This window comes from Dermacentor variabilis, chromosome 2 (assembly GCF_050947875.1).
Source record: "Dermacentor variabilis isolate Ectoservices chromosome 2, ASM5094787v1, whole genome shotgun sequence".
Classification (NCBI taxonomy): domain Eukaryota; kingdom Metazoa; phylum Arthropoda; class Arachnida; order Ixodida; family Ixodidae; genus Dermacentor; species Dermacentor variabilis.
The window spans coordinates 326,071-347,439 of NC_134569.1; the positions used below are offsets into that span (position 1 = coordinate 326,071).

A 21,369-nucleotide genomic window follows, 5' to 3' on the forward strand; every position below is an offset into this window, starting at 1 on the left:
CAGTTGCCAAGCATCGCATAATCACCGAGGAGTGCGCTCGACCACTCCGCCAGAGCCCTTAGCGAGTTTCGCCGCGAGAACGTGCAGCTATAAGAGAACAAGTCGACGAAATGCTGCGCAACGCCATCATCCAGCCGTCGAAAAGCCCGTGGGCATCCCCTGTTGTCCTGGTAAAGAAAAAGGACGGAACCCTACGTTTCTGCGTCGATTATCATCGTCTGAACAAGACCACGAAGAAGGACGTATACCCCCTCCCACGAATAGACGACGCATTGGATCAGCTCTGCAACGCTAAATACTTCTCGTCGATGGACCTCAAGTGTGGCTATTGGCAAATAGAAGTCCACAAAAGAGATTGCGAAAAGACCGCCTTCATCACCCTAGACGGTCTCTACGAGTTCAAGGTTATGCCATTTGGACTGTGCTCGGTGCCTGCAACGTTCCAGCGCGTCATGGACACGGTGTTAGCAGGATTGAAGTGGCAGACCTGTCTCGTTTATTTGGATGACGTCATCGTCTTCGCCGGAAATTTCGACGATCACCTCAGGCGGCTTGCAACAGTACTAGAGGCCATCAAGTCGTCAGGGCTTACTCTGAAGCCGGAAAAATCCTGCTTCGCTTATGATGAGCTTCTGTTTCTAGGCCACGTAATAAGCAAATCTGGTGTCCGTCCAGACCCGCAAAAGACAGCTGCCATCGCAACAGTTCCCGCAACCCATCAACAAGAAGGCAGTGCGTAGATTCCTTGGCATGTGTGCCTACTACAGGCGCTTTGTCAAGGACTTTTCATGCATCACCGAGCTGTTGACACGTCTAACTAAATGTGATGTTGAGTTCAAAAGGGAAACGCCGCAGGCCGACACACTTGAAGAACTCAAACAATGCATGCAGTCGCCGCCGGTACTTGCGCACTTCGACGAGTACGCCGATAGAGAAATCTATACTAACGCCAGTAGCCTAGGCCTCGGTGCCGTTCTAATCCAGAGGAGAAACGGAGTCGAACAGGTGATAGCTTACGCTAGCCGGTAGCTGTCAAAAGCGGAAGGCAACTATTCTACGACCAAAAAGGAATGCCTCGCCATCGTTTGGGCTACAGCTAAATTTCGCCCTTATCTTTATGGCAGGCCATTAAAGTCGTCAGTGACCATCACGCGTTGTGTTGGCTAGCGAGTATAAAGGATCATTCAGGGCGACTGGCACGGTGGAGCCTCAGACTACAAGAATACGACATCACTGTAACCTACAAGTCCGGACGAAAACACTCCGATGCTGATTGCCTATCACGCGCACCCACTGACCTGCCGCTGCAAGATGACGAGAATGACGACGCCTTCCTTGGAATGATAAGCGCGGAAGACTTCGCTGAACAGCAACAGGCAGGCCCGGAGCTAAAAGGCCTCGTCAAATATTTGGAAGGGCGCACCGACGTTGTCCCCAGGGCATTTAAGCGCGGATTATCTTCCTTCACGCTTCAAAAATATCTACTCGTGAAGAAGAACTTCTCACCAGTCCGCGCCAACTACCTTCTTGTTGTCCCGTCAGGACTTCGTCCAGAAGTATTGCACGCCCTACATGACGATCCGACCACTGGACACCTCGGATTTTCCCAGGCACTATCGAGGATACAAGAAAAGTATTATTGGCCGCGCCTGACCGCCGACGTCGCCCGTTATGTCAGAACATGCCGAGACTGTCAGCAACGCAAGACACCGCCGACAAGGCCAGCCGGATTACTACAGCCAATCGAGCCTCCTGGCCGACCATTCCAGCAGATTGCGATGGACTTGCTGGGACCCTTTCCGACGTCAATAACCGGAAATAAGTGTATCGTCGTGGCGACGAACTACCTCACCCGCTTCGCTGAAACTAAAGCACTGCCCAAAGGTAGCGCGGCCGAAGTGGCGAAATTCTTTGTAGAAAACATCCTGCTGCGACATGGCGCCCCAGAAGTCCTCATCACCGACAGAGGAACGGCCTTTACAGTGGAGCTCACCCAAGCCATTCTGAAATACAGTCAGAGAAGGCACAGGAGGACAACGGCCTACCACCCGCAGACGAATGGTCTTACGGAGCGGCTGAATAAGACCCTCGCCGACATGCTAGCGATGTATGTCGACGTTGAACACAAGACCTGGGATGCCGTCCTGCCGTACGTAACATTCGCTTACAACATGGCAGTGCAAGAAAAAACACAGATCACGCCGTTCAAGCTGGTTTATGGCAGGAACCCGACGATGACGCTCGACGCCATGCTGCCGCACGTAACTGACGAGGAGAATCTTGACGTTGCTACCTATCTCCAGCACGCCGAAGAAGCTCGACAGCTTGCCCGCCTACGGATCAAGAACTAGCAGCGTACCGACAGCCGACACTACAACCTCAGACGACGCTTCGTTGAGTACCAGCCCGGCGACCGTGTTTGGGTATGGACCCCGATACGCTGGTGAGGACTGAGTGAGAAACTACTGCGACGCTATTTCGGACCCTACCAGGTCATCCGACGTAAAGCGCACTGGACTATGAGGTCGTGCCAGACGGCATTTCGCATTCACAGCGGCGCCGCGCAGGATCTGAAGTGGTCCACGTGGTGCGCCTTAAACCCTTTCATGGACGCTGACGAACTTCCTTTTTTGTTGTTTTCTTTGCTACAAGTGCTTCTTTTTTTATTACTTTCGTTTGTTTGCAGCATCGGGTCGATGCTTTGTAAGAGGGGGGGTAATGACACGTGTACTTATCTTTATCGGGCAACCACGTTTGGCCGCCTAACAAATGTTATCGTGCAGCGCAGGACGCGCCTGCATGTAAAAGAAGTTTCTGGAATGTTATCGATGGTTTCATACACTGTCTTTCACCGCAACTTGTGTAATCTGACTGCATGTATGCGCGACGCGAATAGTGTCGAACTTTGTGGAAGACATGCGGGTCCCATCGGTTAATGTGGAACATTCGACGACTGATCTATAAAAGCCGACGCGCTTGACCCGCTGATAAGATTTTTCGACGATCGCCGACTGTATTCGCCGCTCTCGTTGTGCTATAAGTGTAGCCTGTTTTGTGGGCACAGGTTCGCCCAATAAAATCTAGTTTTGCCTTTCACAGTATTGCTACTGTGTTCTTAACGTCACCACCACGTGACAATATTAGTTTAAGAGCAGGAACATTTGAATCTTGCGAAATATTCTCGTGTGTGCATTTTCAAAGCCTTAGACTATAAAAGGCATCAAATTTTTTATTCTTATAAGTTTATTTCCTTTTTGATTGTTGTTATTCATGAATGAAGAGTACATATATACCAATGCAAACTATTTTTTTTCTCGCTTTACGGCCACCCTAGAAAAATTACAATAAATTCTTTCCGAAATAAGTCCCTAAGAAGAATTGGAATCTGCAATAAAAAAACAAAAAACAACCCTGGGCATTCGCATATGGAAAAAAAAATCTACCCTCAAAGGGTTAATGTTAGTCACGAAACCATGTTTACTGTTTAATGTTATGTTAGTCAGAATTATAATGAATTATTATGTTATTATGTCAGAATTTTCATAATCAGACCTAAAGAGCACACATTAAAGTGCGTTATCTTTAAGTTTAGTACTATAATACTTTTGACTAGGTCAGTGACTGTAATTATTGTTTTGTTAAGTCTGGTGTGTTTACTAGCACTGGTGCAGTGTACAAATATACAGTTAAATGTCAATATAACAACGTTGTTATGTAGTGGGTAATATGCATGTGGCACAGTGCGGACTGCCACCACTGCGGTGCGAGACCCGAGCTCGGGCTGTTGATGCGAAGCGCTAGGACTCGTGATCTAGAGGTACCTGCGATCCCTCAAACGAGCTGCAATAAACCCCGTTTCATTTGGTGGAGCTGCAGGGTAACGTTGAAAACTGGAACTCCGAAGCCGGACGCTACCCACTGCTGCGACCATGCCTGACGAAACCACCCAGAAAGATGCACCACAGCCTTCGACGATCATCGTTTCCGGTGCATTGCGCCAGCGTGATCATGCCATCTTTAGCGGCACCGATGATCATGACGTGGAGGATTGGTTGTCATCTTACGAACGGGTGAGCCAGCATAACAAGTGGGACGTCACCAAGTTGCACAATGTGCTGTTTTACTTAAACGGTATCGCGAACCTCTGGTTCCGAAACCACGAACACGATTTCACAACGTGGAGCACATTCAAGACAAGTTTCACAGAAGTGTTCGGGCACCCCGCTGTGCGCAAGCTTCGCGCAGAACAATGCTTACGGGGGAGTGCGCAACATCACGGTGAAACGTTCACAAGTTACATCGAAGATGTCATTGACCTGTGTAAGCGCGTGAATCCGTCAATGGCGGAACAGGAAAAGATAAAACACTTTATGAAAGGCATTGATGAGGACGCATTTAAAATGTTGTTAGCAAAGGATCCGCGTACCGTGGCCGAAGTTATCAATTTGTGCCAAAGTTTTGACGAGCTACAGAAACAACGCATCTTAGCTCGGCGCCCACCGCCTACGGAAGATTCGTTAGCAGCATTGGTTATTGGCGACAACCACACAGCTTTGCTGACACAAATAAAATAATTTGTGATCGAGGAGGTCGCGCGACAGCTCTCGATTTTGCCGACCATGGAGAAGCCTTCTCAATATTTGGATCCAGCGATCCGACAGGTAATTCAAGAGCAAGTGACCGAAGCTCTTCCACCTCCGTGTCAGCCGGCTCCCGTGGCCGCGCCTCTGACGTATGGTGAAGCTGCTGCACGGGCGCCTTGTCTGCTGGGACTCTCTCCTCCGCCTTCAGCGCCTCTCCAGCCGGTGTTCTCTTCTCCGCCTTCGCCTCGCCAGCCGGTGGCTCCCTTTTTCAGCGCACAGCAGCAAGGTACAAATCCTTGGCGCACTGCTGACAACTGCCCAATATGCTATGCCTGCGATACACCGGGACATGTAGCATGCTTCTGCCGCTGGCGCTTGTCGGCCTTCGTGGGCACCGCGCGACCACCCAGCTCCGGCTTCCGACCATTCCATATGCCTCAGCGACCACCACCGGAAGTCTACGCTGCTCATGACATACCAGCACTGCAGTCACAGCTCTACAGTACTTGTCACTCGCCTTCCCCTCGTCGGCGCTCACTCTCACCCAAGCGTCGTAGGCCCAGTGCCAGTACTACTGAGGCGGAAAACTGATTTCCGCAGTTCCTGAGGCACGAACTGCGTCATCGTCAGAACATCAAAGTCCTCGTTTTTCCCCCGCTAACGTTATTGAAGTGTCCGTTGATGGCATCAAATGTCTTGCGCTCGTCAATACAGGTGCTGCTGTATCTGTGATTAGTGAGAAACTTTGCCGTGAATTACGGAAATCGACCATGATGCCTTCGGTACTGTTGCTTAGAACAGCCAGTGCACAACAAGTTCAGCCAGTCGCTATGTGCACTGCCAGGGTGCTGATTCGAGACATTTGGTATTCGACTGATTTCTCTGTGTTAACTTGTTGCTCCCACGATGTGATTCTCGGTTGGAATTTTCTGTCGCGCCATCATGCCGTCACATACATACACATACCTCACAGGCTCCAACTGGAGTATTGTGTGAGGGGGGAAAGAGAGACAACATCTAGCGAAAACAGGAGCAAAAAACATAGCTAACAACAAATCAAACAACTGAAAAAAAAAAGAAAATTGAATCGAAAGACGCCGAACAACATCAAGCAAACGAAGAAGTACAACAACACTCTGGACAATCACAAACACGCATGGCTCATCGAACTCCGGCAAAGAACTGCAAATGCATGTATATTTATAAACTGCTTGCAAGGATAGAGAATGACAGTCAAGTCACATGGTACAAATGAAACGTGTGCATATAACTACGGAATCAAAAATAATGTACAGCGCGAAGAACAAGGACAGCGATAGACGACATACACAGCGCTGACTTCCAACAATATTTTATAGCGTTGCCACATCATGTGTATATATACAGGAAAGAGCATGTGCAGAAAATGTAAGACAGTCACATGGGGTGTTCAAACACCCCATTGCCACGGCAGGGTTTCTGAATCATTTGCACTAGAGAAAAGTCTAGTGCAAGCGCTACAAAATCGTTGGAGTGTTGGCAGGGTGACGTTAGGTTAGCCCAGTCGATTTCTGGGTAATTAAAATCACCAAATAAGAATATGTTAGCTTTAGGAAATTTCGTAGTAATTTCGCAAAGATTTTCACACAAATAAGACGCGAACGTTTCTGTACTGTCTGGTGGTTGATAACATATTCCAAATACGTTCTTTGAATGTGAAGATGGAATGCAGACCCAGGTTATTTCAAGTGGGCTTTAAATTTCAAGTGGAAAGGCAGTAGATGAGAGCAGCATTGTGGGGAAGTCGGCAATCTATTGCTTAAATGATATTGCGCGACACACAAAAAAAAAAAAAAAAAAAACTGACACGGACGTGAGAGAAGAAGCCACACCAAGCGTAGAAAGGCAGTAATGTCTTTTTTGACGGCTATCAATACCCCGCCGCCCCTTCTTCCATCCCTGTCTTTACGATAGATGCTGTAGTCAACTGATGGCTGTAGGACTTCGTCATATAAGATATCGGAGTGCAACCATGTTTCTGCGACTAGTAGGATATCACAATTGCTGTTTTCTAGATGCGAGCAAACTTCGACATGTTTTGGGAGTAGACTGCGCATATTCGTGAAAGATATTGAAATCTGCGCTACATCATTATGGACACGTGGATTACGAGGTGGATCACAATCAGATGAGACTGCCGGCCTTTGAAACTGCTATCTAGATGATTGAATAACACTGTCAGTGTCAGCGCAGTAAGTGAACACGGTATTCTCTATGCGCAGTTTATCGACGGCTAGTTTAAACGGCACATTTTTGGACTTCGCAAATTCTATTAACTTTCTTCTGGCTACTCGTGTTTGCAATGAAAAGTCTTCATGCACAGCAAAATTAATATTTTTGAACTTATAACCTTTTTCTATTACTCTTTGCTTATCCTTGAAGAAGATGAATTTAGTAATAATCGGCCTACATTTACCCACTTGATATTTGCCAAGACGATGCGCACGGTCGATTTGTGAAGATTCGATCGTAACGCAAAGCTCTTTTGAACAAATATCAATGACTCTGCCTTCTGACGCTGACCATGTTTCATTGGAATCGTTGGGGATGCCAAAAAAGAGGAGATTACATCGCCTTAGCCGATTTTCCGCATCATCGCATCTTGATTCAATAGCCTTAATTTGCTCAGATATTGAATTAATAGCTTCAGGCGGGCGGAGTGGCAATGCACTTTGGTTTTTTTTTTCAGCGATGACGTGTCACCCTCAAGAACACGTACTCTTGAAGATAGCTGTTGCAGTTCCTCGTTGACAGATGCTTGCCAGTGCTTAAGTGCGTGTAAATCACTACGCATATCTGCCTGCCCGCTTTCAATCCTTGTTACGGTTTCCAAAACAGTAGTTAACAATTCTTCGGTAGAAGGTCCTGGATTTGTCTCGACATCGGCAGATAGAAGCAGAGCCATTATTTTAACACACATTGCTACACAGCTGCTACAACGCTTACACAAGTTAGAGAGCTCAGTGGGGCACAACAGCCCGAATAGGCAACGGTTGCTACTCCGAACGGAAAAACAATCAAGGTATCTAACCTGAAACATTATTAAGGGTGAGTGCACCATTCCTGCAGCGGTGTTGTGCCCCAGTGAAGTGCTTGCCGAGGAATCCTTATGTAGACTGAGGCCACGATTGATAGCGGAAGCGGTAGATGTAGATACAGGTCGCCAGCTAAGGTGGGAAGTCTGGCCAAAAAGCACTGGCGGCGTCCAATAGTCGAAAAGATCCGGGGGAGGCCAGCTTGTTGACGCATCCGCAGTGCATGCAGTAATAGTCATTGAAGCTACTGGGCACGCAGCCACGGGCACAATCGTCAGCATGGCCACCTGAAACATTATTAAGGGTGAGTGTGCCATTCCTGCAGCGATGTTGTGCCCCAGTGAAGTGCTTGCCGAGGAATCCTTATGTAGACTGAGGCCACGATTGATAGCGGAAGCGGTAGATGTAGATACAGGTCACCAGCTAACGTGGGAAGCCTGGCCAAAAAGCACTGGTGGCATCCAATAGTCGAAAAGATCCGGGGGAGGCCAGCTTGTTGATGCATCCGCAGTGCATGCAGTAACGGTCATTGAAGCTGCCGGGCACGCAGCCACAGGCACAATCGTCAGCACGGCCACCTGAAACATTATTAAGGGTGAGTGCGCCATTCCTGCAGTGGTGTTGTGCCCCCTTTTAATTTTAATGGCATGTTCTAGGGCCTACTTAACTATATAAGGGTACAGATCGACTACATTGTGTTCTAAAGGAACCAAACATTAAACATGGCAAGTTTCGGGAACCTTTACTCAGCCAACGCAGCCCAAATGCGAAAACATACTTTGGCATCCCTGACGTCACACTGACGTAGCGGCATCGAGGTTTCGGCGCGAAATTCAAATACTGATACTTAGACCTTCATTTTCTCATCTAATAATCAAACTATTATTTTGAAATGACTGCCTGCAGTGTTCTCAAACAATGCTTTATTAGCCTAACTGATTTGTTGTTTCACTTTAGTGTCTCTTTAAGCAATGCTGAAATGATGTCGGAGGGGAAAATGCGACCGCAGTCGCTCAGTGATTCTCGAGGTGCTCCACGGCATAAAATCAAGTTTCGAAGGATAAAACTGGTGAAGTCTGTCACTGAGGCAGAAGCTAGGGCTGAAATTTCATCATACCGCGTGATGTGGTTGATAACAACATTAACCCAGAGGTTGCCGCTTGGAGTGCTGGGAAGCGGACCGCACAGGTCAATGCCGACGCGGTCGAACGCTCATGCGAGACGTGGTAAAGGTTGCAAGAGGCCGGCGGCATGTTGAGTTGACGTCTTGCATCGTTGGCATATGTGGCATGACCGAACATACTGGCGAACGAAAAAGTACATACTGCACCAGTAGTACTGAAGCTGGAGGCGAGAGTATATGTCTTTAATACACCAGCGTGGCCGCATTGTGGGTCATTGTGGAACGTGGTGCAGATAACGGAGCAGAGTTGTCGAGGAATAACAAGCAACCACTTGTGGCCACTGAAGTTGTAGTTGCGGCGGTACAGCAGGTTATCCCGAATGATGAAGTGCGCGGCTTGGTGATGGAGCATCCGAGAGATCGGCGCTGGCGACTGGCTAGACAGGAAGTCAATAAGCGAACAGATCCATGGGTCTTTGCACTGCTCTGATGGCATGTCAGAAATGTTGAGGTTGAAGGCACTGCAGGTGGAAATAGACGAGTGGACAGGACTAGAAGGGAGGGGTGACCAAGATAGAGCACCTGCCTCTGAATGCTTATGGCCTGAGCGATAAACAATGCGGATGTCATACTCTTATAGGCGCAATGCCCAACGGACGAGCTGACCAGTTGAATCTTTTAGTGAAGATAACCAGCATAGCGCATGATGCTCGGTCACGATGTCAAATGGATGCCCATACACATAAGGATGAAATTTTCTGATAGCCCAAATGGTGGCCAGACATTCCTTCTTAGTATTAGTAAGGGTGTGGCTGGCATACACGATGACATACTCTTCAAAGCCATCCTTGCATTGTGCAAGAACAGCACCGAGCCCGACATCACTAGCGTCCATATGGATCTCAGTTAGAGCAGAGGGATCGAAGTGTTGCAGTACTCGAGGCGAGGTGAGAATGCGTTGTAGTTCTTGGAATGCGTCTTGGCACGCCGGGGACCAGGCGATATATAGATGATATAGCGATATATAGATGACAGGTCAGAACTGCCAGTGAGAAGCTGTGTGAAGGGAGTGATAATAGAGGCAAAGTTACGGACAAAGCATCAGAAATATGAGCATAGGCAGATGAAGCTGCAAAGCTCTTTTATGTTGGTTGGTTTAGGGAACTCGGATATGGCGCAAAGTTTTATGGGGTCCGGGAGGATACCGTTTTTTTAGCCTACATGGCCGAGAATAGTAAGCGTGTGAGCAACGAAGTAGCCTTTTTTCAAATTTAGTTGCAGTCCTGCAGTGTAGAGGCACGCAAGGACTTGTTCGAGGTGGCTGAGGTGCGATGCAAAGTGGGTGGAAAAAACCACAATGTCATCTCAATAACACAGGCACGTTTTACACTTCAGCCCTCGAAGAATGGTGTCCATCATGTGCTCGAATGTGGCAGGCACGTTGCAGAGGCCGAACGGCACGACGGTAAATTCATATACCCATCAGGTGTTACAAAGGCTGTCTTTTGGCGATTGGCCTCTGTCATTGGCACTTTCCAGTACCCGGAGCACAGATCCAGCGAGGAAAAGAATTCCGCTCCCTGTAGACTGTCCAAGGCATTGTTGATGCGTGGCGGAGGATAGACATCTTTGTGTGTTATTCGGTTAAGGCAGCGATAGTCGACGCAGAACCATATAGAGGCATCTTTTTTTTAACGCGGACAACCGGAGATGCCCAGGGACTGTTAGAGGGGTGGATGATGCCAAGCTGCAGCATGACGTCAACCTGCTGGTCGATGATCTGGTGTTCAGTGGCCGACACACGATATGGATGCTGGCGCAATGATGTTTGTTGGCTGGTGTTGATACGGTGAACGACTGCGGACGCTCGGCCCAATGATGGTTGGGCAAAGTCAAATGAGGCACAAAAACACTAAAGGAGCTTGACAATTTTTGATTGGCAATTTCTGAATGCCGTATCACCAAACATGGTAACTGGGAGAATGCAATCGAAAGCTACAGAGGTACCCAGGCACTAGCCGCAGAGTAGGGATGATGTGCAGGTGGACGAATTGCAATATATATATATGCATTGTCGTAAGATCGTAAAAAGAATAAAGCAGTTGTTAGTCAGCGCCAGTGCTTGTCTCGTCTCTCCTTTATTGGTTGTCCTGGGTGTTTGCGCTGAGTATTTTTTCACCTTAAAGATACTGTGCGTAGATCATTAATGAATAAAAGGAAGAGTACAAACCCAAGTATAGACCCCTGTGATAACGCTCAATCAGTTATTTTTGCTGAAGATCAATCATTGTTAATTTCAACAATATGTGACCAATTATTAATGCAATTGCTAAATAAATGTAATGGTAGGCCAGTTTCGATGGTTAATGTAATCAAATGCCTTAACAAAGTCAATGAATACGGGTCCAACCAGCATACTGCTGTCTATTGCTTATTTAATGTGCCAAGTTTATTGTAAATTTGGACGTTGCACGGGCATATGTCCAATAAATCAAGCAAGATCCGGTACGGCATCCGAAATTTCAGTGGGCATTATGGATTGTTTGTAGTATTGGGTCTATGAATAAATATATAATTTCATTTCATTTATTTATTTTCTGAAAGTGCCCAAGAACAGCTTTACGCCCTAATATTGGTGCACCTGTGTTACATAAAGAACATAAAACCTAAAAACAAAACAGACTATCTCAAGCAACAGTGGTACAAGGTGCAACAAAAAATTTAATTACCGTATTTATTCGATTCTAATGCGGACCCGTTTTCCGAGCCCGCACCCCCCCTTCCCGAAAGATGCCCTAGATTGTAACGCGCACTCGTTTGCCATTGCGATAAATAGAAGAAGTCGCAGTTTCGCCTGAAAGGCGATGCATTGATTGCAATAGCAAATTAGTAGAAAGCTATATGGAAAGTAAGAATAGTAGTTTGATTGGCTGTATGAACTTCTAAACATTGGCTTACTAACTAAATTAACAAACATGGCGTCACGCGGGCACAAGCAAACATGAATACGTCTCACTCAATAACTGCGGAAACTCTATCAAGACGCTGGAGTGAGGAAGTGCGGTAACAGGAGTGAGCAAATTGACCTTTGTGCGGCCTGCTGCTTCAAGGCGAACTAAACAATGAGAACACAGCGTGGTGTGCGTAGATCACCTTCAGATGCCGAACACTTTGAAGATAGGGGCTGCGGCCGTGCCGTACGCAGCAGCTAATGGAGTAGAACGCCTCTTTTGTTTGCGCCAGTCTCGCACACAAGTTTCAGGAGCTCCGAATGCCCGTGATGTGGCCTGATTTCCGTTCATCTTAGCACACTTGATCACTTTCCTTTTAATTACGGCATTGTGTGTCTTTGCAGAGGGCACTTTCATGCTGATAGAGCAAACGCAGAAAACAGGTAACAGGCGGTGTACTACTACAGCGCCATGGAGATAGCTACGGCAGCCATTTTGAAATGCCGATGGCGATATTGGATATGGCAATAAGTGCATGTTAGATTTGAGTAAATACGGTAATCAAATACACAAGTCCAATAATGAGCAAATAGTAGAGCTGAATACGTCTACTATATTATGACGCACGGTGTTTTGTTGCGTTACAAGATATGTTATAGCATTAGAGGTGCAACAAGAATTCACATAGAAAATGCTAGGATTACGCAAGTTAGGGCAAGGCACGCAGAACGTTACAGCTGACAGTAACCGCAGACAAGAGAAGTGGTTCATATTCATCAATTCAACAATTGCCAGTGGGCCCTCAGGGTATTGTAACAAAAAAAAAAAAAGAAAAGTTGCACTTTCACCTGAAAGTGTATTTAGAATTTCTCGTAGATACAGCGGGGCGTGCCACTTTTGACGGAGCTCGACGTTTCTGCGCAGGCGCGAGTAAGAGCGGGCGCGAGAGAGAAAATCTGGGGGCTTTTGCTCCTTCAATATATGACTCAGCCTAGGCACTACGGAGGAGGTTTCTTAGAGCGCGTTGTATTCGTTTGTCCCCTAGACATGCCGGCATTGCGGAGTTCGGTCGAGTTGGTTTATACGCTCCGCCGCTGGCTGCCCGCGCGGTGAGGCAGTGGGCGCGGACGCCGCTTGGTGATCACTGTGTCTGAAGGGACAATGTTCTGACTGCTGTTTTATAAGTCGCGGGTCACTTTTTTCGTCGCAACGATAGATCAGATTTTTTACGAGCACTGCTCCAGGAGGGCACATGTAACCGGCAAACGGAGGCACCTGAGGTTATATTAAAGCAGGCGGCGCAGGACCTCTGGGGCACCCAAGCGGTAGCGGGGGGATCAAAGCTGGAAGCCGGGCAGCCCGTGGGTTGGGGCCGCAGAGGCCAAAGCGTGCCTGGGGGTGTTCGCATAAAACATTGGCTGTCCGCTATCGCGGACAGCCGATCTTATATTCCCCTGGCACGCGCAGGCCTCTGCGAGCCCCAACCCACAGACCAGTCGGGCTTCTAGCTTTGATATCCCCGTTTCCGCTTTGGTGTAGTGGAGGCGCCGCCAATAATGCGAAACAATGACACATTGTTTTCATTAGTAAAAACATGATCGATTAAATATGATTGCGTCAAGCCGCCAACTTGCGATGCTAAGTTCAGCACAACTGCGCCCCACGACTTCTGCCGGCACACCTAGGGACAAGCGCATATACCGCGCGCCAAGAAACTCCTCCGTAGTACCTAGGCAGAGTCGTATTTTCAAGGAGCAAAACTCCCCACATTTCCTCTCTTGCACCCGCTCTCACTCGTGCATGCACGCAAACGTCCGTCATCTCTGCAAGTTCCACGCCCCGCCGTACCTACGAGCAGTTGGAAATACGCCGCCCGAAAGGCCAAAAAGCATTGATAGCAACAGCAAAGTATTAGACAACTACATGAAGGTTTGTAGTTTTATCGGCAGTATGAATTGCTGTAAAGACTCTTACTAATTAAATCAACAAGCAAGGTATCACGCATGCACAGGCAAACATGAACATATCTCACTTGATCGCAATCGCTCGCTACCACAACGCTGCCGTGATGAAGAGCACAGGCATACGGAATGAAATGCTTCATCTACCTCTCGCTTCAATGCATCTCCAAAACTTGAAAAGGTGCATGGGAACACAGTGCACATGAAGCCACCAGTCATCTCGGATCACCCAAACTTTGCACCCACCACAGATTACCTCCAAGATAGGAAGTGCAGTCCGCCTATGTTTGTGTGATGGAAAGTTATGTTATTGGCCATGAAACCATCTTTTGACATCAAGTATACACTCTTTCAAAGCTTGCAACAAGGTTTGTTTCATGTGCTAAAGCAATGTAAAATTCAATAAAGTTATATTAACTTTACTTTAGAAAGAGGCTACGAAAAATACAGTGGCGTCTATGAGAAATATTTTTAATTATAAATTTTAGTACTGTGGCTTTTCTTCCTCTTGTGCTCCAATTCGAAACACAGCTCATGCCATTAATTCCCAGCAGAAATGGTCAGAGATTACTTATGCTGCGTCAAAATTTTTCCAGAGTGTAGATGAAAAAGATTGTCTGTAAAGCTATTGCAAACGAGACGAGGCTCACCGTGTGGCATGCCGGCAGCAGTGGATGTATTGCTGCAGATAGTGTAGTGCAATGCGACACTGCCGTATCCGGTCCAGCGCCTTGATCCTCCGGAAGAGGCTTGGATTCAGGTCGCGCACATTGAAAAGAGGGTCGGCAGCCATGCGGTCAAGCAAGTCACGAGCAAAGTTGGACACCGGGTGAGGTGAGAAGTCCCAGCGCTGCAGCACACGCCCTGGGATCACTGCCCGGCTGTTTCTATGGCAACAATGGCAGAACAGCTTGCCCAGGTACTCACAGTAGCGCAGGCGACCCAGCTGAGCTGCACAGATTTAGTTCAGCAAATATTAAAGGGGTCCACCCCTTGGGTTTGGTGAAATAGACAGTCCATGGATAGCATACATTGCTGTGAGCATCTCAACCAAATTTTGTAGTCTTGCACGGCGCATGGAGCTTGCAAGCAGAGTGCAACGACACTTTTTTCTCAAACCCTCTCTTTTCAACAGAAGCCTGCGCCTCACTCTTTCTGGACTCTTTATTTTGTAATGTAGCAAATTCCCATATGTGGCTGCTATTGGCCAATTAGCTGACATCAATCAAGAAGGATGTTTAGATCAGTGCACTTCTTCCTACTGTTATTGTGTATATTCATTGACCCAGTTTAATAAACAGGCTGAAGTAAGTGAAAATCTGCTTTCAAATTTTAATTTTAATTTATATCAATGACCTTCCTAACCAAATCGCGAGTTCCATTTGTCTATTTGCTGACGACTGTGTTGCATACCACAAGATTGAAAGCACTAACGATACTTTAACACTCCAGCATGATCTCAATAACACTAGTGCATGGGGCACACTTTGGCTAATGGAACAAAACACTTCTAAATGCAAAACAATGAGAATTTCCCGTAACCAGTCAGCTTGCCCCGCTTATGTACTTAATAATACTTCCCTTGACCCAGCAGTTTTTTATAAATATCTCAGTGTGCATACTACTAGCAATCTTTCATGGAAAAGACACATTGAATACATTATGTCGAAAGCCAACCGCATGTTTGGCTATCTGAGACTTAACTTTTCTTTAGCTCCACCGAAACTAAAACAACTCTATGTCACTTATGTCAGACCTAATCTCGAATACGCATGCTTGATATGGGACCCTGGGCATGCTACTCTAATAAATATCCTTGAAAGTGTGCAAAATCGATCGGTCCAATTAATTTTTAACAATTATCATCGTACTGCTAGCATTACTAACATGAAATTTGCTCTTAGCATTCCCTGTCTCTCTTCCCAAAGAAAATTATCTCGTCTCACCCTCTTTCACAAAATCTACTATCATAACCACGAGCTCAAGTCCCGGTACATTACACCAGCATCTTATATCTCCGCACGTGTCGATCATTGCTTCAAAGTTCATGTACCTGTGCAATGCAAAGTCACCTACTCACACTCATTCTTGCCAAGAACATGTCTCGAGTGGAACCGCCTGCCTGCATCACTAGTCGCTATCACAGATACAGATCGTTTTCACAGAGCACTAAAAAACGAATTATAAACCTACTTCAAAAGTGCGTCACTACCGCATTGTCACCTATTGCTATTGTTTCTTTCATTGCTTTTATTCCGTGTTTTCGTTTTTCTATTCTTGTTACTTGATTTTAAGTGTTTCTTCTTGCTGTGTTACTTCTGTGCTCATTTACCTGTAGTTTCTGTATTTTCTTTGCGATATAATTATGTTCTTCACTACTTCTTGTATTTATTTTATATGTACTGATATACTAAAGCTCCTCCTCTCTATAATCCTTCTTGTGAGCCCTGAGGGTGATGATGAATGAATAAATAAATAAATAAATAAATAAATAAATAAATAAATAAATAAATAAATAAGCATTACGTACTTGTACTTCCGGAAGAAACCGACTATTGTTTGCTCATGCTCAGCCGCGGCCGCCTGCATAGGAATTAAACTTTGGCCACCCTGCTTATTGGTGTTGTAACCGTTGGGTCTCACGAATTTCAACTAGTTTTGAACACTCAACTAACCTCAAACCATGCCAAACTAAGGTCTGGCCACTCCTGGTTAGATGCCTTAGCAGACTTCGCTTTGTATTAAGCTATTGGTAGCCCTTCAAAATGTGCAAGTTCGATGTGGCTACTACCCGTTGGTCAAGCTGGTGCAGGACAAAGCAGGTATGCACCATGCAGCATGGCCTGACTGGAGCATATGAGCGCATGTGTGCACTCAAGCCCCATTGTGCACAAAGCAAACACTGCACATACACACTACAGTTGCATGCAGTTGTGGTCTGCTACATAGCACAGATACTGCAGCCACCGCGGGGTGTCACGACGAGTGCGGTGGCTGAGAGCACTGTAGCTCATCGAGAACAACTGAATTTGGCAAAAGCTTTATGTCTGGCATGTCGTAGGCGCCAAAATCGGAAGAAGTGCCATCTATGTAAACATCCAAAATCAAATTTTAACTGTGTGCCACGGTGACGTCCAGTAAGCGGAGCCTTGTGGGGCTGCCCTGCTCTGCCGTAGCCTTCACAGTGTAAGTTGTTGAAGAAGGAGTGGAAGCACCACGAATAAGATCATACACTCCGCTTTTACTCAATGCAACCAAGTACTTTTTGCAGTAAATTATTTCTGAAATAGCCTGTTTTAACTTCAAATGCATTTCTTCGATAAAAAGTTGTTCACAGTCCCTTTAAAGATTCTTGAATCAGCCTGCCCCCTTTCAGGACAAGTGGCATGCACTTGTCATTCTACACAGCAGATACACCTCCAAACAACTTGGCAATGCTGATCCTTATTTAAACTAACTACAATAAGTGTTGACTACTGTCTAACAACCTTTTGGAACAGCTTTGCAGTTAGTAGCAGTTACTTATTGCTCTGTTGCAAACATTACATGTACTTTATAAGAGATGATGTAAAGCTTTGTACATCAACTTCGCTCCTTGGCTTTATCGACCACAGCGTACTTCATATCGGCATTTCATTACCATTAAAAAGGAAAGCCCCCATGCCAAAATTAATCACTGATTACAAGAAAGCTAACTTCGAAGCATTTAACTGTGAACTTAAACTCTTCTACGAAGATTTTTGACAGTCATACTCTGCTCGCTCGGTCAACGCCAATTGGGAATTATATAAAAACACTATGCTAAACTTAACAAAACATATATATCCCTACTAGCTTTATAAATACCGAGAAAGATAACCAGTGGTTTATGCAGCACCTGAAACATCTGCTTAATAAGAAAAAAATGCCATTATCGGAAAGCAATGTTAACTAATAACCGCAGAGCTTGGGATAGGTACGAACTAAGTGCCAAGAAATACCTTAAGGAATTGAAAGCTTCTAAAAACAAATTTTTTTGAACTGACCTCTTATCGATCCATCAGTCTAACCCTCATAAATTCTTTCAGATTATCTCCCCGCCTAAGCACCAAACTCAGCTCCAGCTATCAGACAACGACAACGTACTAATTGAAACTGAAAAATGTGCTACATCCCTTAACAACTTCTTCACATCAGTATTTTCTCCTGCTATAAATTTTAGTTCTACCGAATTACCACATCACTCGCTGACCAGAATACCCGATATCCAAATTAATGCTGATGGAATAGCTGGGCTAACACTGCATATCATATTGACCGCAAATAAAGACGGGGACAGAGGGAGCGAACACATAAACAGCACAGGCGGTTTGTGGTTTGTGTTTGTGTTATGTGTTCTCTCCCTCTGTCCCTGTCTTTATTTGCGGTCAATATGATATGCAGTAAACACAAATTAGGCCAAAGTGAAGTTCTTCTGGGCTAATACACGCTCTAAAAATATCCTCCTTGACTGGTTGCGATCAAACCAGCAGCAAATTACTTAAAAACACCATTTCCCTGTCAAGTGCAATACTTAGCTTACTTTTCCAACAATCAATCAGTAATAATCAGAACTATCATCCAATTTCTCTAACCAGTATCTCGTCTAAACTGCTGGAACATATTGTTACGAAATATGTTTATTTACAGGGTGAAATGAGGTTTAAGAGGAAGCCACAGGCCAGGCCCAGCTGGCACAGAGTACCCCGAGATCACATGCACACACACTACTACTTCTTTCTGTGCCTCAGTTGTGCAGCGCTGTGACATTTTCCCTTGAGGCAGACGAAGCTCGCTGAGCGAGTTAAAGGGACCTGTGATGGTACTGCTTGAGTCTGGCCACGTCAACAACTTGCGTCGCATGTGAACGCCGATTACTTGCCGTCACTTTGGCAATGACATATTTCACATCACTCAAGCGATTGAGTATAACGAATGGTCCTGTGTAAGTGGCGAGAAACTTGCGGTACAATTCCTTTTTGCGAACAGGTGTCCACAACCAAACATAGTCACTGGAAGTAAAGCTGACGGGGATATGCCACACATTATAGCGAATCTTGCTGTTGCCTTGTGAGGACAACATTCTAAGATGCGCCAGTCGACGTGCTTCTTCAGCACGACACAGAGTTTGGGTGATTGAAGGATCTTCTTGAGACGATAAAGGTAGAATAGTGTCCAGAAAGCTCTGGGGAGCGCGTGCGTACAGCAATAATAATGGAGCATATCCAGTAACTTCGTGCTTGGCACTGTTGTACACGTACGTTACAAAGGTAAGATGTCGTCCCAATTTTTGTGGTCAGCAGTAACATACACTGATAACTTTTTTTAGGCTTGTAGCGCAGCTCAGAAAGAGCAAAAAGGAAGATGGAAGGGGTAATGAAAGGGAACGAAGAACAGAGTGAGCGCTCACTCTGTCCTCCATTCCCTTTCATTACCCCTTCCACCTTCCTTTTTGCTCTTTCTGAGCTGCGCTACAAGCCTAAGAAAGTCATGACATACCAACTCGCCCAAGCTGCCACGCTATTGGTAACATGTTGGTAAGGGTTCTATTCGTCCGCTCCGTGAGGCCATTGGTTTGTGAGTGGTAAGGAGTGGAATGACGATAAGCAGAACGTAAAAGTTCTTCAACGACGTTGGCGGTGAATTGCCGTCCACGGTCACTGATGACAACGCGGGGAGCGCAGTGATGAAATATGACGTGATGCAACAAAAATGAAGAGACATCTGCTGCAGTGGCAGATGGAAGTGCCGCCGTTTCCGTGTAGCCATTAAGGTAATCTACGCATACTATAATCCAGCAGTTGCCAGCTGACGTCTTTGGGAGCAGGCTGAGCAAGTCGATGCCAACTTTTTCAAAGGGTAACGTCGGTGGCCTAACTGGTTGCAAATAGCCTGCTGGAGCCGTCGTTTGCTTGTGGCGCTGGCAAACAGAACAGCTGGCGACATACAAAAAGATCTCTGTCGAAGTCGGTGTAGTATGTGTGCAAAGCCAAGGTGCTCGGACGTGATATCGACATGCATGGAACGAAGGACAGCAGGGCGCAGGTTTTCAGGCACAACTAGAAGCAATGGAGGACCATCAGCCGAGTAATTTCTTTTGTGCAGCAAACCATCTCGAAAAGTAAACGGTGTTGTTCCTGCTGGCTCACATGCAGCTGCCCGTAGGAATTTCAAGGTAGGGTCACAACGTTGCTCTCTCTCAAAGGTACTCAGGTCTGGAAAGTCGGAAGAGATGGAAACTAGGTAGTCATCGAAGTCATCATTGTCAGCCTTAGTGTGCGGCGAAGGAAGACGGGATAGGCAATCAGCATCTCTGTGACAGCGTCTGCTCTTGTAGTTAACGGAAAACCTGTACTCTTGAAGGCGCAAGGCCCAGCGGGCCAACCGGCCAGACAAATCATGCAGCCCAACGAGCCAATAGAGTGAATGATGGTCAGTCACTATCATGAATGCGCGGCTGTGTAGATACGAACGGAACTTCTGAATGGCGAAGACGAATGCTAGACAATCGAGTTCAGTAATGGTGTAGTTTTTCTCCGCTTTTGTAAGTGTCAGACTAATGTAGGCAATGACATGCTGATGGCCACCGCAGAGCTGAACAAGCACAGCACCAACACCTACACCACTGGCATCAGTATGCAGCTCAGTTGATGCCTCCAGATCAAAATGCCGCAGAACTGGTCCAGAAGTCAACAAAAATTTCAGCTGTTGGAACGCTGACTTGCAGTCAGCAGTCCACAAGTATGGGGTGAATTTGTGAAGGAGAGACGTGAGGGGAGATCCAAGCTGTGCGAAATTCTTGATAAAGCGCCGGAAATATAAGCAAAGGCCCCTAAAAGCTTCGCAGGTCTTTCACTGTATGTGGCTGTTGGAAGTCGCGAACCACTGTTATCTTTTCAGGGTCCGGTCGTATGCCGTCTTTGTCGACCAGAAAGCCTAGTACAAGGGCTTGACGCTCACCGAAATGACATTTCTTCGAGTTTAAAATAAGGCCAGCTTGCTGGATACAGTCAAGAATGACCGACAGGCGCTGATTATGCTCGTGAAATGTCCGGCCGTAGATAACGACATCGTCTAAATAGCACATGTAAATTTCCCATTTCAGTCTGTGGAGCACAGTATCCATAAATCGCTCGAATGTCGCTGGAGTGCTGCATAAGCCAAAGGGCATAACTTTGAACTCAAAGAGACCATCAGGTGTCACGAAGGCTGTCTTCTCCTTGTCTGAGGGGCGCATGGGAATTTGCGAATATCCTGACCGTAAATCCACAGAAGAGAAATACGATGTGGAGTGGAGGCAGTCGACGACGTTGTCTATTCGTGGTAGGGGGTACACATCTTTTTTTGTGACAGTGTTTAGGCGGCGATAGTCCACACACAATCTCCATGAGTTGTTTTTCTTCTTGACTAGGATCACAGGAGCAGCCCAGGGGCTACATGATTCCTTGATCACTCCTTTCTGTAACATTTCTTCGACCTGATCGGCGATGTTTTTTCTCTCTGAAGGTGAAATGCGATAAGGCTTCTGACGAATTGGCGTTGCTTTCCCTGTATGGACGCGGTGTTGCATACGAGACGCCAGTGATGTATGGGGCGCTCGTTTACCTTGAGCAAAATCAAACACTGTGGCGTAGCGAGTGAGCACTCCTTGAAGCAGAC

The 21,369-nt window shown here is 46.4% G+C and overlaps 1 protein-coding gene across 4 annotated transcripts in view; it reads right to left on the reverse strand.

Annotated features, from left to right (window-relative positions):
- Rubicon (run domain Beclin-1-interacting and cysteine-rich domain-containing protein rubicon) overlaps window positions 1–21,369 on the reverse strand; it is a 415,700-nt gene that overhangs the window by 57,505 nt on the left and 336,826 nt on the right. For all 4 annotated transcript variants that reach the window (XM_075679515.1, XM_075679514.1, XM_075679513.1 and 1 more), the window contains one exon: window positions 14,343–14,643. In XM_075679515.1, the coding sequence (XP_075535630.1) occupies window positions 14,343–14,643 (301 nt within the window). The remainder of the gene's footprint in view (window positions 1–14,342; window positions 14,644–21,369) is intronic.